This window comes from Talpa europaea (genome assembly GCF_964194135.1).
Source record: "Talpa europaea genome assembly, chromosome: 8".
In the NCBI taxonomy this organism is placed as follows: Eukaryota; Metazoa; Chordata; class Mammalia; order Eulipotyphla; family Talpidae; genus Talpa; species Talpa europaea.
This window is the reverse complement of record NC_140075.1, coordinates 71,125,303-71,144,927: the sequence shown is the minus strand read 5'-3', so window position 1 is coordinate 71,144,927 and position 19,625 is coordinate 71,125,303. Positions and strand designations below refer to the sequence as shown.

The 19,625-nt window shown below is 38.5% G+C and overlaps 1 protein-coding gene across 1 annotated transcript in view; it reads left to right on the top strand.

The window, feature by feature from the left end:
• Positions 1-19,625, top strand: part of SNX6 (sorting nexin 6) — a gene marked incomplete at both ends in the record, with an annotated part of 43,318 nt that overhangs the window by 16,278 nt on the left and 7,415 nt on the right. Inside the window, 6 exon segments of the mRNA XM_084240908.1 lie at positions 361-484; positions 1,711-1,806; positions 3,408-3,513; positions 11,392-11,467; positions 13,166-13,205; positions 19,024-19,110. Of these exon segments, the coding sequence (XP_084097034.1) occupies positions 361-484; positions 1,711-1,806; positions 3,408-3,513; positions 11,392-11,467; positions 13,166-13,205; positions 19,024-19,110 (529 nt within the window).

The window sequence follows — 19,625 nt, the reverse complement described above, 5'->3', positions numbered from 1 at the left end:
TTAAAAGTAGTGGTTATATAAAAATAGAATCTTTAAGATTATACCAAATAATTTGCAGTATACTTTCTCTGGAAATGAAAACAAATACCCCTATAGATGTTACCTTTAATAGCATCGATTTGCACAGGAAGAAAGGTTCATTAAACCTAAAAATATTAACATTTAAATATAATAAAATGTATTAACTAGCATGAAGTCTTTGAGAGCTGGATTTTATATATTTCATTAACAGTTCAACTAAAACCTTTGTTTACATGTATCTAATTTTGCATTTGGAATAATTCAGAGTATTTGTGGAAAAAAATTTTGCACATAATTTTCTAGTTGATGCAGTTTTTTAATTTTGTGTATTGTTTCTAGTGAATATTTGGCAATATTCAAGAAGACTGTTGCAATGCATGAAGTGTTCCTGTGTCGTGTGGCAGCACATCCTATTTTGAGAAAAGACTTAAATTTCCATGTCTTCTTGGAATATAATCAAGATGTGAGTATTGAATAGTCCAAGCAGTGATCAAGGTTCCCCCCCCCCGTTTTTTTCCCCACCAAAGGTTTATTTATTTATTTTATACAAGAACTGGGCTACAGGCCAGGTGCGCGGGAGGGGGAGAGTATTCATCAGAGACAGAGCGGGGAACAAAACAGGCAGACTGACGAAATACCCTGCTGAGGGGAGCAGCGGGCACGACAGCAGAGGTCTGCTGCCCCATATGGGACCCTCGCTGGCCGGCCAGGATCGATCCAGCGCTGCAAAGGCTGTGGACAGCTTCACAGCGCTGCGCTCAACTGCCTGTGCCACCAGGGGAGGCCCGATCAAGGTTTATTTTTAAGGGAGTCATTGGAAAAGGCAAAGTGTAGTTAGAAAAGTGTTATTTATTTTTATTTTTAAATAAGTCTTTAAAAATAAAAAAAAAACACATGATAGAATATTTTTTAAAGGTCTTTTATTGTTTATTTTAAGATATTTATTTATGCATTGAAGAACTGGGGTGTAGGGCAGAGGTACAGAGGGTGAGAGGATTCACCAGAGACAGAATAGGGAATAGGGAGCAGAACAGGGAATAATGAAATACACTGCTGAGGGGAACAGCGGGGGAGACAGGAGAGGTCTGCTGTGCCCTGTGGGTTAGCTCCCTGGCCGGGGATCAAAGTCATGCAGCAGTGGTTGGCAATAGCTTGATAGTGCTGAGACTTCAACCCCTGTATCACCAGGGATGCCCCTTTTAGTCATTCTTTTGTGTTACTTGTACTGTAAGTTACCTCTAAAACAGGACAAGAGATGACACTTGGGTAAGTTCAGAGTGAAGAATTTGCAGATTATATTTTCAAGGGTATTACAGTATTATTTGATGGTATATTGTCTCTAATAAATTCATGTTTCAGGGAACTCCAGAATAAACATTTAGTTGCCTTTATATTATATAGTGATTTTTGACAGTATGGTAAGAGGGCTACTTTGTAACAGAATTATCACATATGATTGTAAAATTTGAGATGTCTAGATCTTATTGTAGATCAGCTAAATCTGAATCTTTTAGAGTTAGATAAAATTCTTCTGAAAGTCACTGATAAGTATTATGAAATTGCCAGGTTAAAAAATGAGATCATTTGAGTTTGTCATTTTGTCGTCAGAGAATAAATAATGGAGGCACTGTTCTCCATTTGTAATTTTTTTTTTTTTTTTTAGAAAGCTAACTTAAATTTACCTTTCAGTTGAGTGTACGGGGGAAAAATAAAAAAGAAAAACTTGAAGATTTCTTTAAAAATATGGTTAAATCAGCCGATGGTGTAATTGTTTCAGGAGTAAAGGTAAGATTTTATTTGATTATTGGTTTGAGATTTTACTTCTTTTAAAAGGAAGATAGATTGAGATTTCAGATGTGCAGATTATATTGGAGTAAAAGAGAAGTTTGTACAGTAGAATTCTTAGGCTTGGAAAACCAGGCTTCTTGCCATGGGGTGAGAGGTCTGCAGGGTACTTACCCCATACCCTTTGCCTCCAAGCCAGACCATGCTTCAGTTATCTAGAATCCCATACTTTCCTGCTGAAATCCCAAACCTTCTTCCAGGTCTTGTGTGACTTTCTTCGCTAAGCTTATCCTCTAGAGGGTAGGCTGTGTCACTGGTATGGGTACTTCTTGGGTGGTCACAGGGTGACTCCTGGGCAACCAGGTATAGGGAAGGCATAGGGGGAGGTCATTGTGCAAGACGGAATATCCTACCTATGCATATAAGGTCTCTCTGAATTCCTCAAAGAGCTGCACAGTGGGGCAGTAAAACGGACTGCCTCCATTTATATGAAGTTAAGTATTTCCCTAAAGATGTTCTAGGAAGGGTATAGGAATTGATTTATCTGAAGACTCTTACCATTCAAAAATATATTTAAAAAAAGTTAAACATTATCGATCAAAAGCTAAGAAAGAAATAATGCTGCTTTGTCATCACTGCCTTCTTTTAGAGATATGTCTACAACAAAACTGATGTGTGAAGCGCTATTTATTTGATTTTTTGAAGACAGTCAACTGATAACTTGTCAGTTATGTGTTGTGACTGCTTTTTATTAAGGGCTCAGCTTACCTCCATTTTGATGTTCTCCACATTAAGTGTAAACAACTGTCTTGATTATTATTTTTATAATAATATATAATATATAATGACAATCAGTAATGTTAATATATAATAATTGGTAAAGTAATAACTCTAAAATACTGTTTTTGAACATTTATAGTGTTGACAGCACATTTTCTTAATTATGACTACAACCTGAAAGTTAGTTTTTTCCCCATTTTTACATTTAAGAAAACTCTACAGACTTTAAATACATTTTGTCAATACTAATGTGCTTCTTGCATTTTATTGATATAGGTTTCAAAAATGTCAGGTGAAACTTCTAAAGGGGAGAAAGTACTATTAGTAATTTTTATTTTTAATGTGTATCTACCTTTGCTCCAGAAAAAGATTGTAGGCATTGGCTAATATGGCAGTTGGTCCCATAAAGCTAGTTTCACCAAATTCCCCAAAGCAGTCAAAGAGAGCCCTAATGACTAAGGCCTGGCAGGCTTCAGGAATGGCCTATAGACTATGTAGTAGACCAAGAAAAATTGATCAGTCTCCTTCGCATAATGTATTTGTTGAAGAGGCAGAACCTAAGGTAAGAATATGTTTTAGAGTTCAACATAAGAGCATATGGAGTGCTCTGAGCCTTCAGCTACCAAACCATAGAAGACTTCTTGATGGATAGAAAGGCATGCCTATTAAAGTCTGACCTTAGTGAAATCAGTGTAATAACTTCTTATTAGAGGATAGCTGTGCTGTTTTACTGATGATCTTTCATTATAATAATAAAGTAAATTACAATTAGACTAGAGCAAATAAATGTAAAAAGTTCATACTTTCTTTTGATCCCATAGGATGTAGATGATTTCTTTGAGCATGAGCGAACGTTCCTTTTAGAATATCATAACCGAGTCAAGGATGCATCTGCTAAATCTGATAGGATGACAAGATCCCACAAAAGTAAGGTTTTTCTCTGGCTAATACTTACACTTTGAAAAAGGAATAATTACAAAGTTACGTTATTTATAGTTTGTAAAAGTCTTGATATAGAACGGAGGTTCTCAAACTGTGGTCCATGAAAACTTGGCTCCAATTCCTTTTAGTAAGTCTGTTATATCAAACTATTTTCATACAGAAGGGATAGTGTGATAGTGTAATGGCACTGGAGCTTTGGGGGTGGGTGAGCTTGCTTCTCAATACTTAAAGACTTATCTGAGGAGATTGCTGATAATATTAGTGAATGTAGTTTTTGTGATACTGCTTACTGAATTATGTCCACATTTAGAAGAGCTGCATAATTCATTGAACCAATATTTTCTATATGATCAAATGCATGATAATACAGAATCATCATGAATGTAGAAGATCCTTCAAACTGCAAGTTAAATAGATACTATAAACCACTTTATTGAGGTATAATTAATAGTAATAAACTACAATGTTCAAAGTATACAGTTTGATAAGTTTAGACAAAATCTCTGAAATGATCAATATAGTTAAGATAATGATGTATTCGCACCCCAAAATTTCCTTATGGCCCTTGTGATTCCCCCCCCATCCACCACTTTCATTGGCTTTCTTTCTTTCTAGGTTAGTTTTCAATTTCTAGAATTTTATATAGATGGAAACATATAGTATATATTCTTTATCATCTGGCTTTGAGACTCAAAAAAATTATTTTGAAGTTTATCAGCGTTATTGTATATATTGGTTAATTCCTTTTTGTTACTGAGTGGTATTAATTGTATGGTGAACATTTGGGTGATTAGCCAGCTTTTGACTGTTACTAATAAAGCTGACATGAATCAGCTATATATAAACATTTGTATGGACATAGGCTTTCATTTCTCTTGGCAATACCTGTAATACTGGGTCTTGTAAGTATATAACTTTTTAAAAAACTGCCAAACTGGGCCTCCACAGTGGCACAGCGGGTTGAGTGCCATGCTGTGAAGCTGCCCGCAGCCTCCGCAGCACAGGTTTGTTCCCAACCGACCAGGGGGATTCCCACATGTCGTGGCAGACCTCTCCTGTCTTGTCTGCTGCTCCCCTCAGCAGTGTCTTCAGTCTGTCTGCCTGTTTTCCTCCCTGCTCTGTCTCTGGTGAATTCTCTCACCCTCCCACATTTCTGGTATGTACCCCAGTTCTTGTATAAATAGATTTAAAAAAAAACAAAAAACAAAAACCAACAACTGCCTAACTTTTTTTCCAAAATAGTCATGTCATTCTTACCAACTGTGCATTAGTTCCAATTTTTCTACTTCCTTACCAACATGGCATTGCCCATCTTTCTCATTGTAGCAAGTCTAGTAGGTCGCTAGTGATGTGTCAGTGTGGTTTTAGTGAACATTTTCCTAATGACTAATGATGTTGGAAATCTTTTCTTGTCTAAATCTACCAAGTTTATTCTCTCTTTATCAAAGTTATTTTGGTCCATCTAGGTTCTTTACATTTTCATTAGATTTTAGCATTAGCTTGTCAATTTCTACAAAAATGCCTGTTGGATTTTGTTTTGTTTTTAAGATTGTTTATGCATGCAAGAACGGGGGTGAAAGCCAGGGTGAGTGGGGGGTGGCGGTGAGAGGATTCACCAGAGAGAGTGGGGAGCAGAACGGATAGATGTACTGAAATACACTGTTGAGAGGAGCAGCAGGTAAGACAGGAGAGAGAGGTCAGCTATGCTACTTGGGCCGGCTCCCTGGACTGCTGGGGATCGAACTCATGCTGTAGCAGCCAGCCACAGCTTGATAGGGTTTTAGTTAAGGGGATTGTGTAGAATCTATAGATAAACTTGACATCTTAACAGTATTCATACTTCTGATACATGAATATGGTATATATACTTAGTTAGGTCTTTAAATTCTCTCAGCAGTGTTTTGTAGAGTCCATGGTGTAGCTCTTATACATCTTTAATTGGAGTGATCTCTAATTATAAATGCTATTGTAAATTATATGATTTTTACATTTCAGTATTCAATTCTATGCCAATACATAGAAATATAGTATATTTTCAGTGTTGATCTTATATCTTGCAACCTCACTAAATACTTTATTCTAGTAATTACTTTGTAGATTCCTTAGGATTTTCTATGTGGATAATTGATTGCTAATAGTAAGTTATATTTTTTTATGCCACTTTTTCCCTGCCTCACGGTTAAATGTAGGTTTTTCCCAGATGCTTTTTAGCAGGCTGAGAATGTTATCTTAAATTCCTAGTTTTCTGAGGGTCTTTTTTTTTTTTTTAAGGTTTTTTTTTTTTTTTTTTTTTTTTAATGCATACAACAACTGGGGTATAAGCCAGACGTGCAGAGAGTGAGAGGATTCACCAGAGACAGATTGGGGAGCAGAACAGGTGGATCTACTGAAATACACTGCTGAAGGGAGCAGCTGGTGAGACAGGAGAGGTCTGCTGTGCCATGAGGGTTAGTTCCCTGGTCAGGGATCGAACTTGTGCCTCAGTGACTGGCAAGAGCTTGATAGTGCTGAGACTTATCCCCTACGCTACTAGGGAGACCCAGTTTTTTGTTTTTTTATTTAGGAATGAATGTTGGATTATATCAAATGCTTTTTATAACTATTGAACTCAACATGGGTTTGCTTTTTTAGTCTGTTAATATGGTTAATTGCATTGGTTGATTTTCATATAATAAATCAATCTCATATTCTTGGGATATCATGCCAGTGGGGTTTAATGCGACCAAGTGCAAAATGTTCATTGAATCAATTTTAGATTCCCATTGCAGCTAAACCCTAAAGAAACTACTACTTACTGAGTTTTGTATACCAAAAAGGAATATCCACAATTATCTAAAAGTATTAGTAAAATCTCTCTTCTTTTTCCAGCTATATAACTGTTTGAGCCTGGATTTTCTCTACATACTTGAACAAAAACAATATCTTTAATAGATTGAATGCAGAAACAGATAAGAAAACCCAGCTATTTTCCATTAAATCAGACACAAAAAGAGACTAATAAAAATATAACATGTTGGGGCCTCCCTGGTAGCACAGGGGTTAAGGACAGCGTTATCAAGCTATTGGCAGCTGACCCACATGGCGCAGCAAACCTCTCCTATCCTGCCCACCGCTCCCCTCAGCAGTGTATTTCGGTCAGTCTGCCTGTTCTGCTCCCCACTCTGTCTCTGCACTTCCTGCACCTCTGGCCTACACCCCAGTTCTTATATGCATAAATAAATAAATCTTTTTAAAAAAAAATAGACTCCTCAGTAATTAAGCATGTAAAGGAGTCCTAAGACCACAAAATTTGAGAACCTCTGATATGCAGACAAATCAGTAGCTACTTAGAAGTATGGATGACTATTTTGAGTATTGTTACGACTATAATAGAAAAGAGGAAATAAAGAAGTCTCCAGCTTGGTAACTTCTGTTCTCACATCATTCTTTTAAGGGGGTTAAGAGTTGTTTTTCTTGTTTATTTTCTTACGTCTTTGTGATTTGCAGATTTCTTCTAATAAAGTAGTAGTTTATTCTTACCTCTTCTGTGATTAAGAATTATAAAGTAAAAGTGTGGGGAAACTTTAATTCCTCCCCGGATTTAGACTGATTTGCTTTAGATTTTGCATAAGTCAAGTAAATGGCCTTCTATGGTTTCCTTACTTTTAAAATGACATTAAGGATAAAATATCTCATACTTTTACTCTGCTGTTAGATAAACTTTGTAAATATGAAATGGTTCCATACTAGTGCTGATTATAATTATTAGAAATCAGGAATGTCCTTAAGTTTAGATTTTATGATTTAAAATGGAATACTACTATATACCTTTTAAATTGCTTTAAGAATTATTTAGTTTGTGAACATTGTCATAGCGATTATGTGCCGCCCATTGTGTTAAACATTGGTGATTTCAAGATAAAGAAAATAGTCTTTGCACTTAAGGAGTTAATTATTTTGCAGGCAAGATAAACAGGAAAAGCAAAAAAAATGTATAATACATTGTAGTAAGTTCTATCATAGAAATGTATGTTAGTGTTGTGGAAACAGAACTAAAAAGGTAGAGAATAATCTGTTATAGAAACTGAAGAAAATATTAGTGATTCTTAAAAATGCTGTTTATTTGGTCAAATGGAATGGTACTTTAAAAAATATGATTGTAGGGCCTCCCTGGTGGCACAAGGGATTAAACATCAGCACTATGAAGCAATCTGCAGCTACTGCAGCACGAGTTCGATCCCTGGCCAAGGAGGTGACCTACATGGCACAGCAGACCTTTCCTGTCTCGCCCTCTGCTCCCCTCAGTAGTGTATTTCAGTCAATCTGCCTTTTCTGTTCCCCACTCTGTCTCTGGTGAATCCTCTCACCCTCCCACCTCCAGCCTATACCCAAGTTTTTGTATGCATAAATAAATAAATCTTTTTTAAAAAATAAATAAAAGATATTGTAAACCTATTTTACAAAATTATAATTTTAGTGCATATAATTAGTTATGTGTGATATAATTTTACAAAATAATAAAGTAAAAAATTTCATAATGAACTTAGCCTGAACTATGAAAAATGAGCTCTTCAATATTATTTTGAGTTCTGATAGAAATTTGCATATTTCTCATTATCACATAATGATGTAAAAGTTAAAGAGGATTGTGTTTTCAGAGACAAATATTAGAATCTAGGAATTGCTTTAGGTTCAATTTAAGCATAAAATATTAATATATTCACTATTAAGCACAAAAATCATTTTTGATTCCTGACTCTTGATAAACTAACATGTGATTTTTTTAAAGTATTTTTGTAAATTAAACTTTTAGGTTAAGATATAATGAAGAGTTTCATATATAGAAGTTGCCTTTCAGGGCCTCCCTGGTGGTGTAGCGGTTGAGCGCTGGGCTGCAAAGCTGCCTGCAGCCTCTGCAGCGCCAGTTCAATTCCTGGCCGCCCACAAGGGTCCCACATGGCGCGCAGACCTCTCCAGCTGCGCCCACTGCTCCCCTCAGCAGTATACTTTGTCACTCTGCCTGTTCTGCTCCCCGGTCTGTCTCTGATGAAATCTCTCACCCTCCCATGCTTCTGACTGTACCCAGTGCTTGTATAAATAAATAAATAAATCTTTAAAAAAAAAAGGTTGCTTTTCAGTCTGAATTTTTTTTTTTAAGATTTATTTATTTATGCATGCAAGAACTGGGGTACTGGCTGGAGGTGGGAGGGTAAGAGGATTCACCAGAGACAGAGTGGGGAGCAGAACAGGTGGATTGAGTGAAATAACACTAATGAGGGGAGCAGTGGGCGAAACAGGAAGAGGTCTGCTGCGCCATGTGGGTCACCACCCTGGCTGGATATCAAACTCATGCTGCAGTAGCTGCAGAATACTCCATGTGCCTTGCGCCACCGGGGAGGCCCCTCAGACTGAATTTTATACTCAAAGCTTCTGTATAAAAGACATCAAAATAGAGCTGTTCTGAGTAACAATAAATAATAGAGTTACCAAATTTTAGTCTTTTCGGTTGATTCTAAAGATTACTGTCTTGTTAGGGAGTGAACACATTTAAAAAGCCTTGTACAATGACTGTTAGTATAAATAGGAATATCCATAATAGGCATGTCTTAGATCTCATTAATAGTAGCAAATATTTATGGAGCACTGTGCTTACTGTTTACCAGATATGTGGTAACATTTACTAACTCATTTTATCATCCAAATAATTATGTGAGGTAGGTATCATTATTATCCCATGTTAAGTGATATGCCCAGTCATACAGTTGAGAAGCTAGAATTCATCCCCAGGCAGGTTTCTGCACTTAACAAGTGTGCTATACTATCCTTATTCTGAACGAACTAAAAGCATCCATTATAATCCTTTCTCAGTAAGTCCATTGTTCTGTGGTGTGAACTTTAGGAAGAATATTGTATTAAAGTTGAGTATTTTCCTTCCTGATATCCAAGGGTAATGGTGTAACCATTCATGTAGCTTTTTTTTTTTTTTTAAGGATTTTTTTTTTTTTATGCATACAAGATCTGGGGTGTAGACCGGAGGTGTGGGGGGAGGTGAGAGGATTTACCAGACACAGTGTGTAGAGCAGAACAGGTGAGTTAACTGAAATACACTGCTGAGGGGAGCAGCGGGTGAGACAAGAGAGTTCTGCTGTGCCATGTGGGTAGATCCCTGGCCGGGATTGAACTTGTGCTGCAGTGGCTGTGAACAGCTTCACAGTGCTGCGCTTAACCCCTTGCGCCACCAAGGAGGCCCATTCATGTAGCTTTTGAAGCTCCACAGTTCCATTCCTGCCCTAGGTCTTCTCTTTCTAATTCCTACCTATTATACTTCCTAAATAATCTTCAGGTTTGTTAGATTGTCTCTGCACTCATTGTTCCCGCTATCTTGATCCTGACCCCCAGTTTCTGACACAACAGTTACCTAGTTGGTCACCCTGTCTTCTTTGTTTCTCTACTTCTGGTCTAGGTAACAGGGTTTTTAATCTAAAATCTTTATCAGGTTGATTTTACCATCGTTATGATTTTAAAGTGTTTAATAACACTCATTTCCACTTGCTCAGATCCGAGCTTTATCTTGATTTACAAAGAGAATTTTTTTTTTTAAACATTTTTTTTTTTTTTATATATAGAGGCATGTTTTCTTTCTTTCTTTCTTTGTTTTTGTTTATACATGCACTGGGTACAGTCAGAAGCGCGGGAGGGTGAGAGAATTCACCAGAGCCAGAGTGGAGAGCAGAGCAGGCAGAAGGACCGAAGTACACTGCTGAGGGGAGCAGCGGGCGGCAGGAGAGTTCTGTGCGCCATTTGGGACCCTCCTCCGGTGGCCGGGGAGCAGCCGGGGATTGAACCGGCGCCGCAGAGGCTGTGGGCAGCTTCGCAGCCCAGCGCTCAACCGCTGCGCCACCGGGGAGGCCCTACAAAGAGAATTTTTTTTAAAAAATTTATGCATACACGAACAGGGCTGCAGGCCAGAGGTGCGGGGATTTGGTGAAAGGACTCACCAGAGACAGTAGGGAGCAGAACAGGTAGATCTTTTTTTTTTTTAAAGATTTATTTATTCATGCATACAAGAACCGGGGTACAGGCCAGAGGCGTGGGAGGGTGAGAAGATTCATCAGAGACAGAGCGGTGAACAGAACAAGCAGACTGACTGAAATATACTGCTGAGGGGAGCAGTGGGTGAGACAGGAGAGGTCTGCCACACCATGTGGAATTCTCGCCGGCCAGCCGGGATCGAACCCGTCCTGCAAAGGCTGCGGACAGCTTCACAGCACTATGCTCAACCGCCTTCGCCACGAGGGGAGGCCCCAGAACAGGTAGATCTACTGAAATACACTGCTGAGGGGAGCAGCAAGTGAAGACAGGAAAGGTCTGCTGCTCCATTTGGGTTAGCTGCCTGGACGAAGATTGAACTCGAGCTGCAATGGCAACAATAGCTTGATAGTGATGAGACTTAACCCCTTGCGCCACCAGGGAGGCCCTACAAAGACATTTTTTTCCAAAAGATGCTTCCAATTTATTTTTCCATCTTTCAGCTCCATCCTCTTACTGCTGCACTGTGCAGTGCCACAGTCCCATGAGACTCTGAAAACACTGTGCTCTTTTATGTCTGCCTGGTAAATACTCATTTCACAAGCTCCTGTTCATTCTGAGGTGTTTGTAAGTCCTTCCCAGAATTAACTGGGTAGAGTAATCTGTTTCTTCTGTTCCCAAAGTAGTTTGTACCTACTTTGATATAGTAGTGGTCATATTGTAGTATAGTTTTTTGTGTCATTTCCTTCACTGTAGACTTGGGGTGTCATTATATATACACATTGCTTGACAGGTTCCCATAAGTATTTTTGAATCAATGAATAAAGTATTAAATCCTTAAAACTTTTTCCATAGGTGCTGCAGATGATTACAATAGAATTGGTTCTTCATTATATACTTTAGGAACTCAGGATTCTACAGATATATGCAAGTAAGGATTCTGACTTAAAGTTAAATGTAGCAACTCTCTGCCTGCATGTGTCTACGCGGGCATCTCTTTCTTTCCTTTCTTTGTCTTTCCTTGCCCTGTTAAAAAAATAAATAAAAAACTTAAGATACAAATAAAATTTGTTGGTGACCTGGGCACATGCCAGTACTTATGACCCCCTAGCCATTTTGGGATATTTTTGTCAAAACACTTTGATAATAAGGAACTTCTTTATAAACTTATGCCAGTGTCATTTTTTTCACCCACCTTTCTTTCAGATCACAGAAATAAAAATGGACTCTCATAATTTTAACATTTACAAAGTTTTATTTAATGAAAATGTGCTGGTTTGTATGTTGGGCAGGAGGAAAGACAATTTATGTCAAAATGTTTTTAGGTTTTAACAAAGTTTATTATAGATGCGATGCTATTTTACAATTAGTATATATGTGTGCATAGGCATTTCATTAAAGGCTAAATTGACTTACAGTAAAATTTTATACTTTTATCCACTGGAACTTTTAAAAGAGGCCTGCTACTCTAGTTTTTGTTGCTTAGTGAATCTTACAGTTTAGCAATCCTAGGGTGACTGGATGGGAAAAGTATGCATGTTCATGTAGAAAAACTCTTTTGAAAGTTTGTTTATACTGCTGTCTTTTATTTACTTTATCCTAGTTTTCCACTTTAATGATAGTGAATCTTAGTTGCTCCTGTAATATTGTTTAAATATAGTTGTTCATTGAAAAGTAATTCAAACATGTTTTTAAAAACATTTTAAGTGAGAAAACTAAAATGTCCATAGTTTTCTCCAAATCACATCCTTGATTTTTTTTTTTCCTAGTATATCCAGTTTCAGTAAAAACCTCCAACTTTTTCCACAAAGCGAGATACCATAGTTTATACTAATCAACATGGCTACCTTCCCAGAGTAAGCTCTTAAATCTTTGGTAAAATAAAAGTCAGTCTTGCCATGTGTTGTGTGACACAAACCTGTTAAAGCAAGTTCTCTTCAGTGAAGCCAAGTTCACAGAATCATGTTTTTGCTCTCAATAATTTTTGTCCTAAGCCAAATAAAATGTCATCTGTTATGACATATTTTACAAACTTGAGTAGTTTGGCATTGGGATTTTTTACTTGGTGGCAATGTTTGAGAGATAGTTAAAAGTAAAAGTGAATTTTGAGATAAAAAGTAGTTATTTCTCTTTTTTCTCAAAATCAAGCAACTCTAATTTGTAAATGTTTAAAATAGAACTGTGAGATAACAGAGTTTAGCTCTGAGATAACTGATTAACAACTGTTCCTAATGTCGGTGCTATCCTTTTAAGTCAGCCTTTCGTGTCTTTGGATGTGAATGTTAAATACTTCTCTATTAATTTTGAAGGTATATGGGCTTTATTTGGTATTCTGTGGCATTTGACTAAAGAATACCAAAGAATTTTTAAGTTTAATGTATGACTTAGATTGTTATCTTCAAGCAAGATTTTCTGTAACAACAGATTTCAATTAATGTTATGAGAGTAGAAGAACAGAGAGATTTATTGTTGAACTAAAATGAAGTCTGCACTGAAAAAGACTATTAAATAGTAGTGTAATAAGAAAGGAATGTTCATTATTAGTATGGTTTGGGGCCATAGTCTCTGAATATTTAAAAAGGAAACTTATTTCCAAGGTAGCTTCTGATGAAATATTATTCCTTTCCAGGTTTTTTCTCAAAGTTTCAGAACTGTTCGATAAAACAAGAGTAAGTACTATTAATTAACCTTTGAGGGGGCTCTAAATCTCTGCATACAGTGGTTTTTTTTATTTATTTGTTTGTTTGTTTATACATGCACTGGGTTCAGTCAGAAGCACGGGAGGGTGAGAGAACTCACCAGAGCCAGAGCAGGGAGCAGAACAGGCAGAAGGACCGAGGTACACTGCTGAGGGGAGCAGTGGGTGGCAGGAGAGGTCTGAGCGCCATGCGGGACCCTCCTCCGGTGGCCAGGGAGCATCCGGGGATCGACCGGCGCTGCAGAGGCCGTGGGCAGCTTTGCAACCCAGCGCTCAACCGCTGCGCCACCAGGGAGGCCCTACAGTGGTATTTAAATTGTTGCTTTGTTTATTAAGGAAGATGAGTTATACTTTATGAAGGTAAAGAGACAGATTTAGATTTGAAAATTTGAAATTTTTCCAGAGATTTCAGTATTTCTTTTTTTTTTTTTTTTAAAGATTTGTTTATTTATGCATACAAGAGCTGGGGTACAGGCTAGAGACACAGGGGGTGAGAAGACTCACCAGAGACAGAGCCGGAAACAGAACAGGCAGACTGACTGAAATACACTGCTGAGGGGAGCAGCAGGCAAGACAGGAGAGGTCTGCTTCACCATGTGAGTTGTTCCTTGACCAGCCGGGGATCAAACTCATGCTGCAGAGGCTGTAGATTGCTTCACAGTGCGGTGCTTAACCCCTACGCCACCAGGGAGGCCTGAGATTTCAGTATTTCTATAAAAGTTCATGTTCTTGATCAGAAAACATGTTCATTATGGAGATTGCATTGAATTGTATGAAAGGCAGTCCTTTACTGGGGCTTTGTAAACTAAAAGGTAGTTTTAGATCATTGTTGCTTTACTGAGTCTTGCTTTTGATCCTGGAATGGGTATCTGATCACATTCTGATGTAGTGGGTGGCGGGGGAAATCCCTGCACAAGCAGCAGTTCTCCAGACATTAACTGTGTATCCCATAATTTAACTCAGTTCTGACACAGTCTATCTGGAAGTAGCATCAAATTCCACAGATAAAGGACTCAGTCTCCCAAGACCACCCTCTACTCCAAATGCCAGTCCCAAGACCAGGTTGTTATCTGTAAATCAGAGGTTCCCAGGACTTCCTCCTCAAGTTCAGTATGCTACAGCTGCTCACAGAACTCAGAGAAATGTTTATTTAATAGATTGCTGATTTATTATAAAAGGATATGACTCTGGAACAGCCAGGTGGAAGAGAGACATAGGGCAAGGAATGGGGAAAGGGTGCAGAACCTCCTTGTTCTTTCCAGGCACACTACTCTCCATGTTCTTTTCCAGGCACAGTACTCTACCCAGAAGCTTTGTGAACCTGGTTCTTTTGAGTTTTTATGGAGACTTTATTATATAGATATGAATGAATAATTGGCCTTAACAGTTGAACTCAGTGACCAACCCCTCTTCCACCTCTGGGCTATCGACAGAAAGTTCCAACTCTCTAATCACATGGTTGGTTCTCCTAGTAATCACCTATATTTAGTTACTTCCAAGAATTACCTTATTTGGGCCTCCCCGGTGGTACAGCGGGTTCATTCTGCCGGCACTGTGAAGCTCTCCTCAGCCTCTGCAGCACGGGTTCAATTCCTGGCTGGCCAGGGAGATTCCCACATGGTGTGGCAAACCTCTCCTGTCTCACCTGCTGCTCCCCTCAGCAGTGCTTTTGGTCTGTCCACCTGTTCTGCTCCCCACTCTGTCTCTGGTGAATCTTCTCACCCTCCCATGCCTCTGGCCTGTACCCCAGCTATTGTAAATTAAAAAAAAAAAAAAAGATTTACCTCATTTGCTTAGCAAAAAATACCTTTATCACACTCAATATTTAAGAAGTTCCAAGGGTTTTGGGAGCTGTGAACCAGGGACTGTGGCTTGAAACCAGATATACATGATATATTTTGATAATCTGAATGACCAAAATATATTTTTCTTATAAATAACAATATCTCAATCCCCCATGACACACTGGTTTAAAAGTGACTTGTATCAATATGAGGCAAGTACACAACTGCAGAAAGGTTGTATTCATAAAGCAATAATTTAATATTGACATAGTCTTGTTTTTCAGGGATCTGTCCTATACATAATAATTTAATTAGATGTTTAATGGTACTTAGATAAGAGTGTTATTGGCTCCATTGTAGAAAGTGTCAGTTAAGTTATAAGTAGTGGAGACAAGTAAAGGAAAAGGAGATACTCTCTCACAAAGGAAGAAGTCCTTAAGTATGTGTTATTATACTGGGATCTATGATAGCCCATTTTTTTCTGCCTTTGATACCATTGAGCATTTTCTGGGAAGATGTAGTTATTTTTCTGTGCATTTGCATTAAAAGAATAGGGATCTGGGCCTCCCTGGTGGCACAGCGGTTGAGTGCTGGGTTGCGAAGCTGCCCTCAGCCTCTGCAGCGCCGGTTCGATCCCCGGCCACCGGCGAGGGTCCCACATGGTGCGCAGACCTCTCCTGCCACCCGCTGCTCCCCTCAGCAGTGTATTTCGTCAGTCTGCCTGCTCTGCTCCCTGCTCTGGCTCTGGTGGATTCTCTCACCCTCCCGCGCTTCTGACTGTACCCAATAAATATAAATAAATAAATCTTAAAAAAAAAAAAAAGAGGAAGGAACAGGAGTGAAAAGGAAGAGCCTTCGGTAACAATACCAGTTTACACCTGCGAAAGGAGAAAGCAGGAGGACTTTGTGGGAAGTCTCAGACTATTGTGCAGTTCTAAGAAAGTTTTGTCCCTCGCCTTTTTTTTAAGATGTATTTATTTTTATATAAGAACTGGGGTACAGTCCAGATGCACGGGGGCGGGGGTGGTGAGAGGATTCACCAGAGACGGAGTGGGGATAGAACAGGCAGACTGATGAAATACACTGCTGAGGGGAGCAGCGGGCGAGACAGGAGAGGTCTGCTTCTCCATGTGGGATACTTGCCGGCTGGCCAGGATAGAACCTGCACTTTAGAGGCTGCGGACAGCTTCACATTGCGGCGCTCATCCACCTGCGCCACCAGGGAGGCCCTGTCCCTCGCTTTTAAAAGGGGAGTCCCTGATCCAGAGTTGTCCATTAGAAGAGTTCTACATCAAGTAAGAGTAGCCTGATACCACGACCCTGTTCTCTTGTCATTCACTGGGTATAGCCTAGACGAGGAGGGAAGGATAGAACATAACCCTGATGCAAACTTCTGGATCCAGAGAGATTGCAATGGGAGCTGTAAGTCAACTATGCTCCCCTCATGTAGCAATCCTTATTTATAAGGATTATAATAACCACAATCCTTATTTTTTTAATGCTTCATGTTGTTCTTGCTATTATTGATATGAATGATGATCCTAAAATCAGTAGCATAAAGCAACAACCATTTTATTATGAATGTTAGGGTCAGGAATTCAGCAGAGATGGCTTGCTTCTGCTCTACAGTGTGTGGGACCTCAACTGGTAGACATTAGTTCTGGGAACTGCAATTATTTGAAGCTCTTCTACTCATATTTCTTGGGGTCAGTACCAGCTATCATCTGAGACTTCGAGGATTGTTGGTTGGAGTTCCTACTGTGACCTTTCCAAAGAACTGCTTAGGCTTCCTCACAGTATGAAGGGTAGTTTCCAAAAGATGGGAAGTGGAAGCTGCTCGTTTTATAAGACCTGGGCCTGGAAATGAATGCAGAATCACTTCTATACTGGTCAAGCAGTCTTAGAGCCCAGATTCAAGGGGAAGGGAACACATTCTCTACTTCTTAATGGAAGGAGAAAAGCCATATGTAAAAATAGCCAACACCTTTCTAGTATGTTATTAAGTTATCTTAAGTCAATTTTGAATGTGTTCTTTGTCTATGTTCTCATCTGTTAAGAAGTTCCATAAGGGGCTTTCCTGGTGGCACAAGGGGTTAAGTGTTAGCACTGTGAAGCTATCCTCAGCTACTGCAGCATGAGTTCGAGCCCCAGCCAGCCAGAGAGCTGACCCACATGGAGCAGCAGACCTTTCCTATCTCGCCTGCTGCTCCCCTCATCAGTGTATTTTAGTCAGTCCACCTGTGGTGCTCCCCACTCTGTCTCTCTCACCCTAACACCCCTGGCCTATACCCGTTCTAGTATGTATTAATAAATAAACCTTTTTTTAAAAAAAGTTCCGTTACTTTATTTCTCCATAAATAATGTTTTGGGTTTGTTTTTTTTTTAAGATTTATTTGTTTATGTACACAAGAATTGGGGTATAGGGCAGAGGTGCAGGGAGATGAGAGGATTCACCCGAGATAAAGTGGGGAGCAGAACAGGTGGATCTACTGAAATATACTGGTGAGGGGAGCAGCGGGCAAAACAGGAGAGGTCTGTGCCATGCCATGTGGGTCAGCTCCCTGGTCAGAGATCAAACTCATGCCACAGAGGCTAGCGATAACTTGATAGCACTGAGATTTAACCCCTGTGCCACAAGGGAGGCTCCATAAATAATATTTTCTAAGATGATTCAACTTTTTTCTAACTTTTCAATAAGATGTTATACAAATAAGAAAGTAGCACATATCAGACGTGTACAACCCAGTGATTTTACACACACATAATCAACACCTAGATCAGGAAATAGAACATTATCAGCAACTCAGTTGTCTTGCCCCTTTCCTACACAAACCTTTCAAGTCACTCGTGCAGGGTAATCACTCTTTTAACAGCAAAGATTAGTTTTACTTTCATATTTCATATAAACGCATTATGCAATATGTATTCTTACATGTCTGGTGACATTTACTCAACATTGTGTTCCGAAGATTTATTTCATGTTGCTGGTAGGTATAGTTCCTTCATTGTTACTGCTGTATACTTGCTGTATAATGTATTTTTTTTTTTTGCAAGACTACCTAAATTTATTTGTTCTGCTGTGCTAGTCATTGGATAGCTTTTAGTTTGAGCCTCCTTACAAATAGTACTGCTGAGACCATTCTTCTTCAGCTGAAACATAAGTATGTATATATTTCACACTAACAGGGAAGTTGCATGAATAGCACAAAGAATACCTATACATGATCACCTGGATTTCCTGAATGTTAACATTTTCTGCTTTGCTGTAAGCGTTTCTATTTCAAAAAGTCTGTATTAGTTTTTGTTTTCTGCCTTTTACGCACAGCTCTTCTTTTTAAAGATAGGAATAAATTTTTATGTAGCTGATATGATTATCAGTGATTCCCCTTACTGTCACCAAATATCCAGTATTCAGTTGTTCCCAGGTGTCTCATAAGTGGTTTTTACAATGGTATTTATTTGAGTCAGGATACAAACAAGATGTCCATGTTGCATCTGGTTGCTGTGGTATATCTTTATTTTCTGTCCTCCAGATTGAAGATTTCTTAATGCTTTAGTCTAACATGACTACTTCCCATTCCACCCTATCCCAAATTCTATCCTAGCTAAAATTTACTACATCCGTTTATAACTCTTCAAGCACATTTTGTTAATATATTGGCTATGTTTTCTGGTTGTCCTAGGCAATAAGTTTGGTTTAAGTATATAGTCTACCATTGCTAGCCTTTATTACTTAAAAATTATATGTACGGAACAATTGCCAATGGTATGAATAAAGAGATAAGGGAAGTTGAAAGATGATAGTGAAACTCAGTATAGTCAACTTGGGTCACATAGAGTCCTTTATTAATTCACTAATATCTTTTTCTGTATCATTTTTGTTAGGGTTATGAAGAAACACAACACTAGAGACAGATGCAATTTTTTAATAGTAATTAAAAAGAAAATAGTCAGAGTAAAATGTAAATGCTGTGATTAAATACCCAATTTTCCTCCCCTTTTCAGAAAATAGAAGCACGGGTGTCTGCTGATGAGGACCTCAAGCTTTCTGACCTTTTAAAATACTACTTAAGAGAATCTCAAGCTGCTAAGGTAACTTTATTATTCACTGGTTTTTTTTGAAATAGCTCTTTATTTTATTTAAATTTTATTTTTATATTCCCCGTACAATTACAACCCCCTTATTTTGACCCCAATCCCTCCTCCCCCCCCCCCATTCCCCCATAGAGTGTCTCTGGTTCATAGTTGTTTGTTGATTTTGATTTTTACTTTCTTATAGTTATTCTTTTTTCTGGTCCCTTATTTAAGTTTTCTAGATTCCTGCTATGAGTGAGACCATCCGGTATCTTTCTTTTTCTTTCTGGCTTATTTTGCTGAGCATGATCCCTTCCAGCGCCATCCATGTTGCTGCAAATTGCATGTGTTTATCTTTTTTGAATGCTGAGTAATATTCCATAGTGTATATGTACCACATCTTCTTGATCCAGTCATCTATTTTTGAGCATTTGGGTTGTTTCCAAAGCTTAGCTATTGTAAATAGTGCTGCTGTAAACATAGGGGTGCAGATGCTCTTTGGAGTTGATGTTTCTGTGTCCTTTTGGTAAATA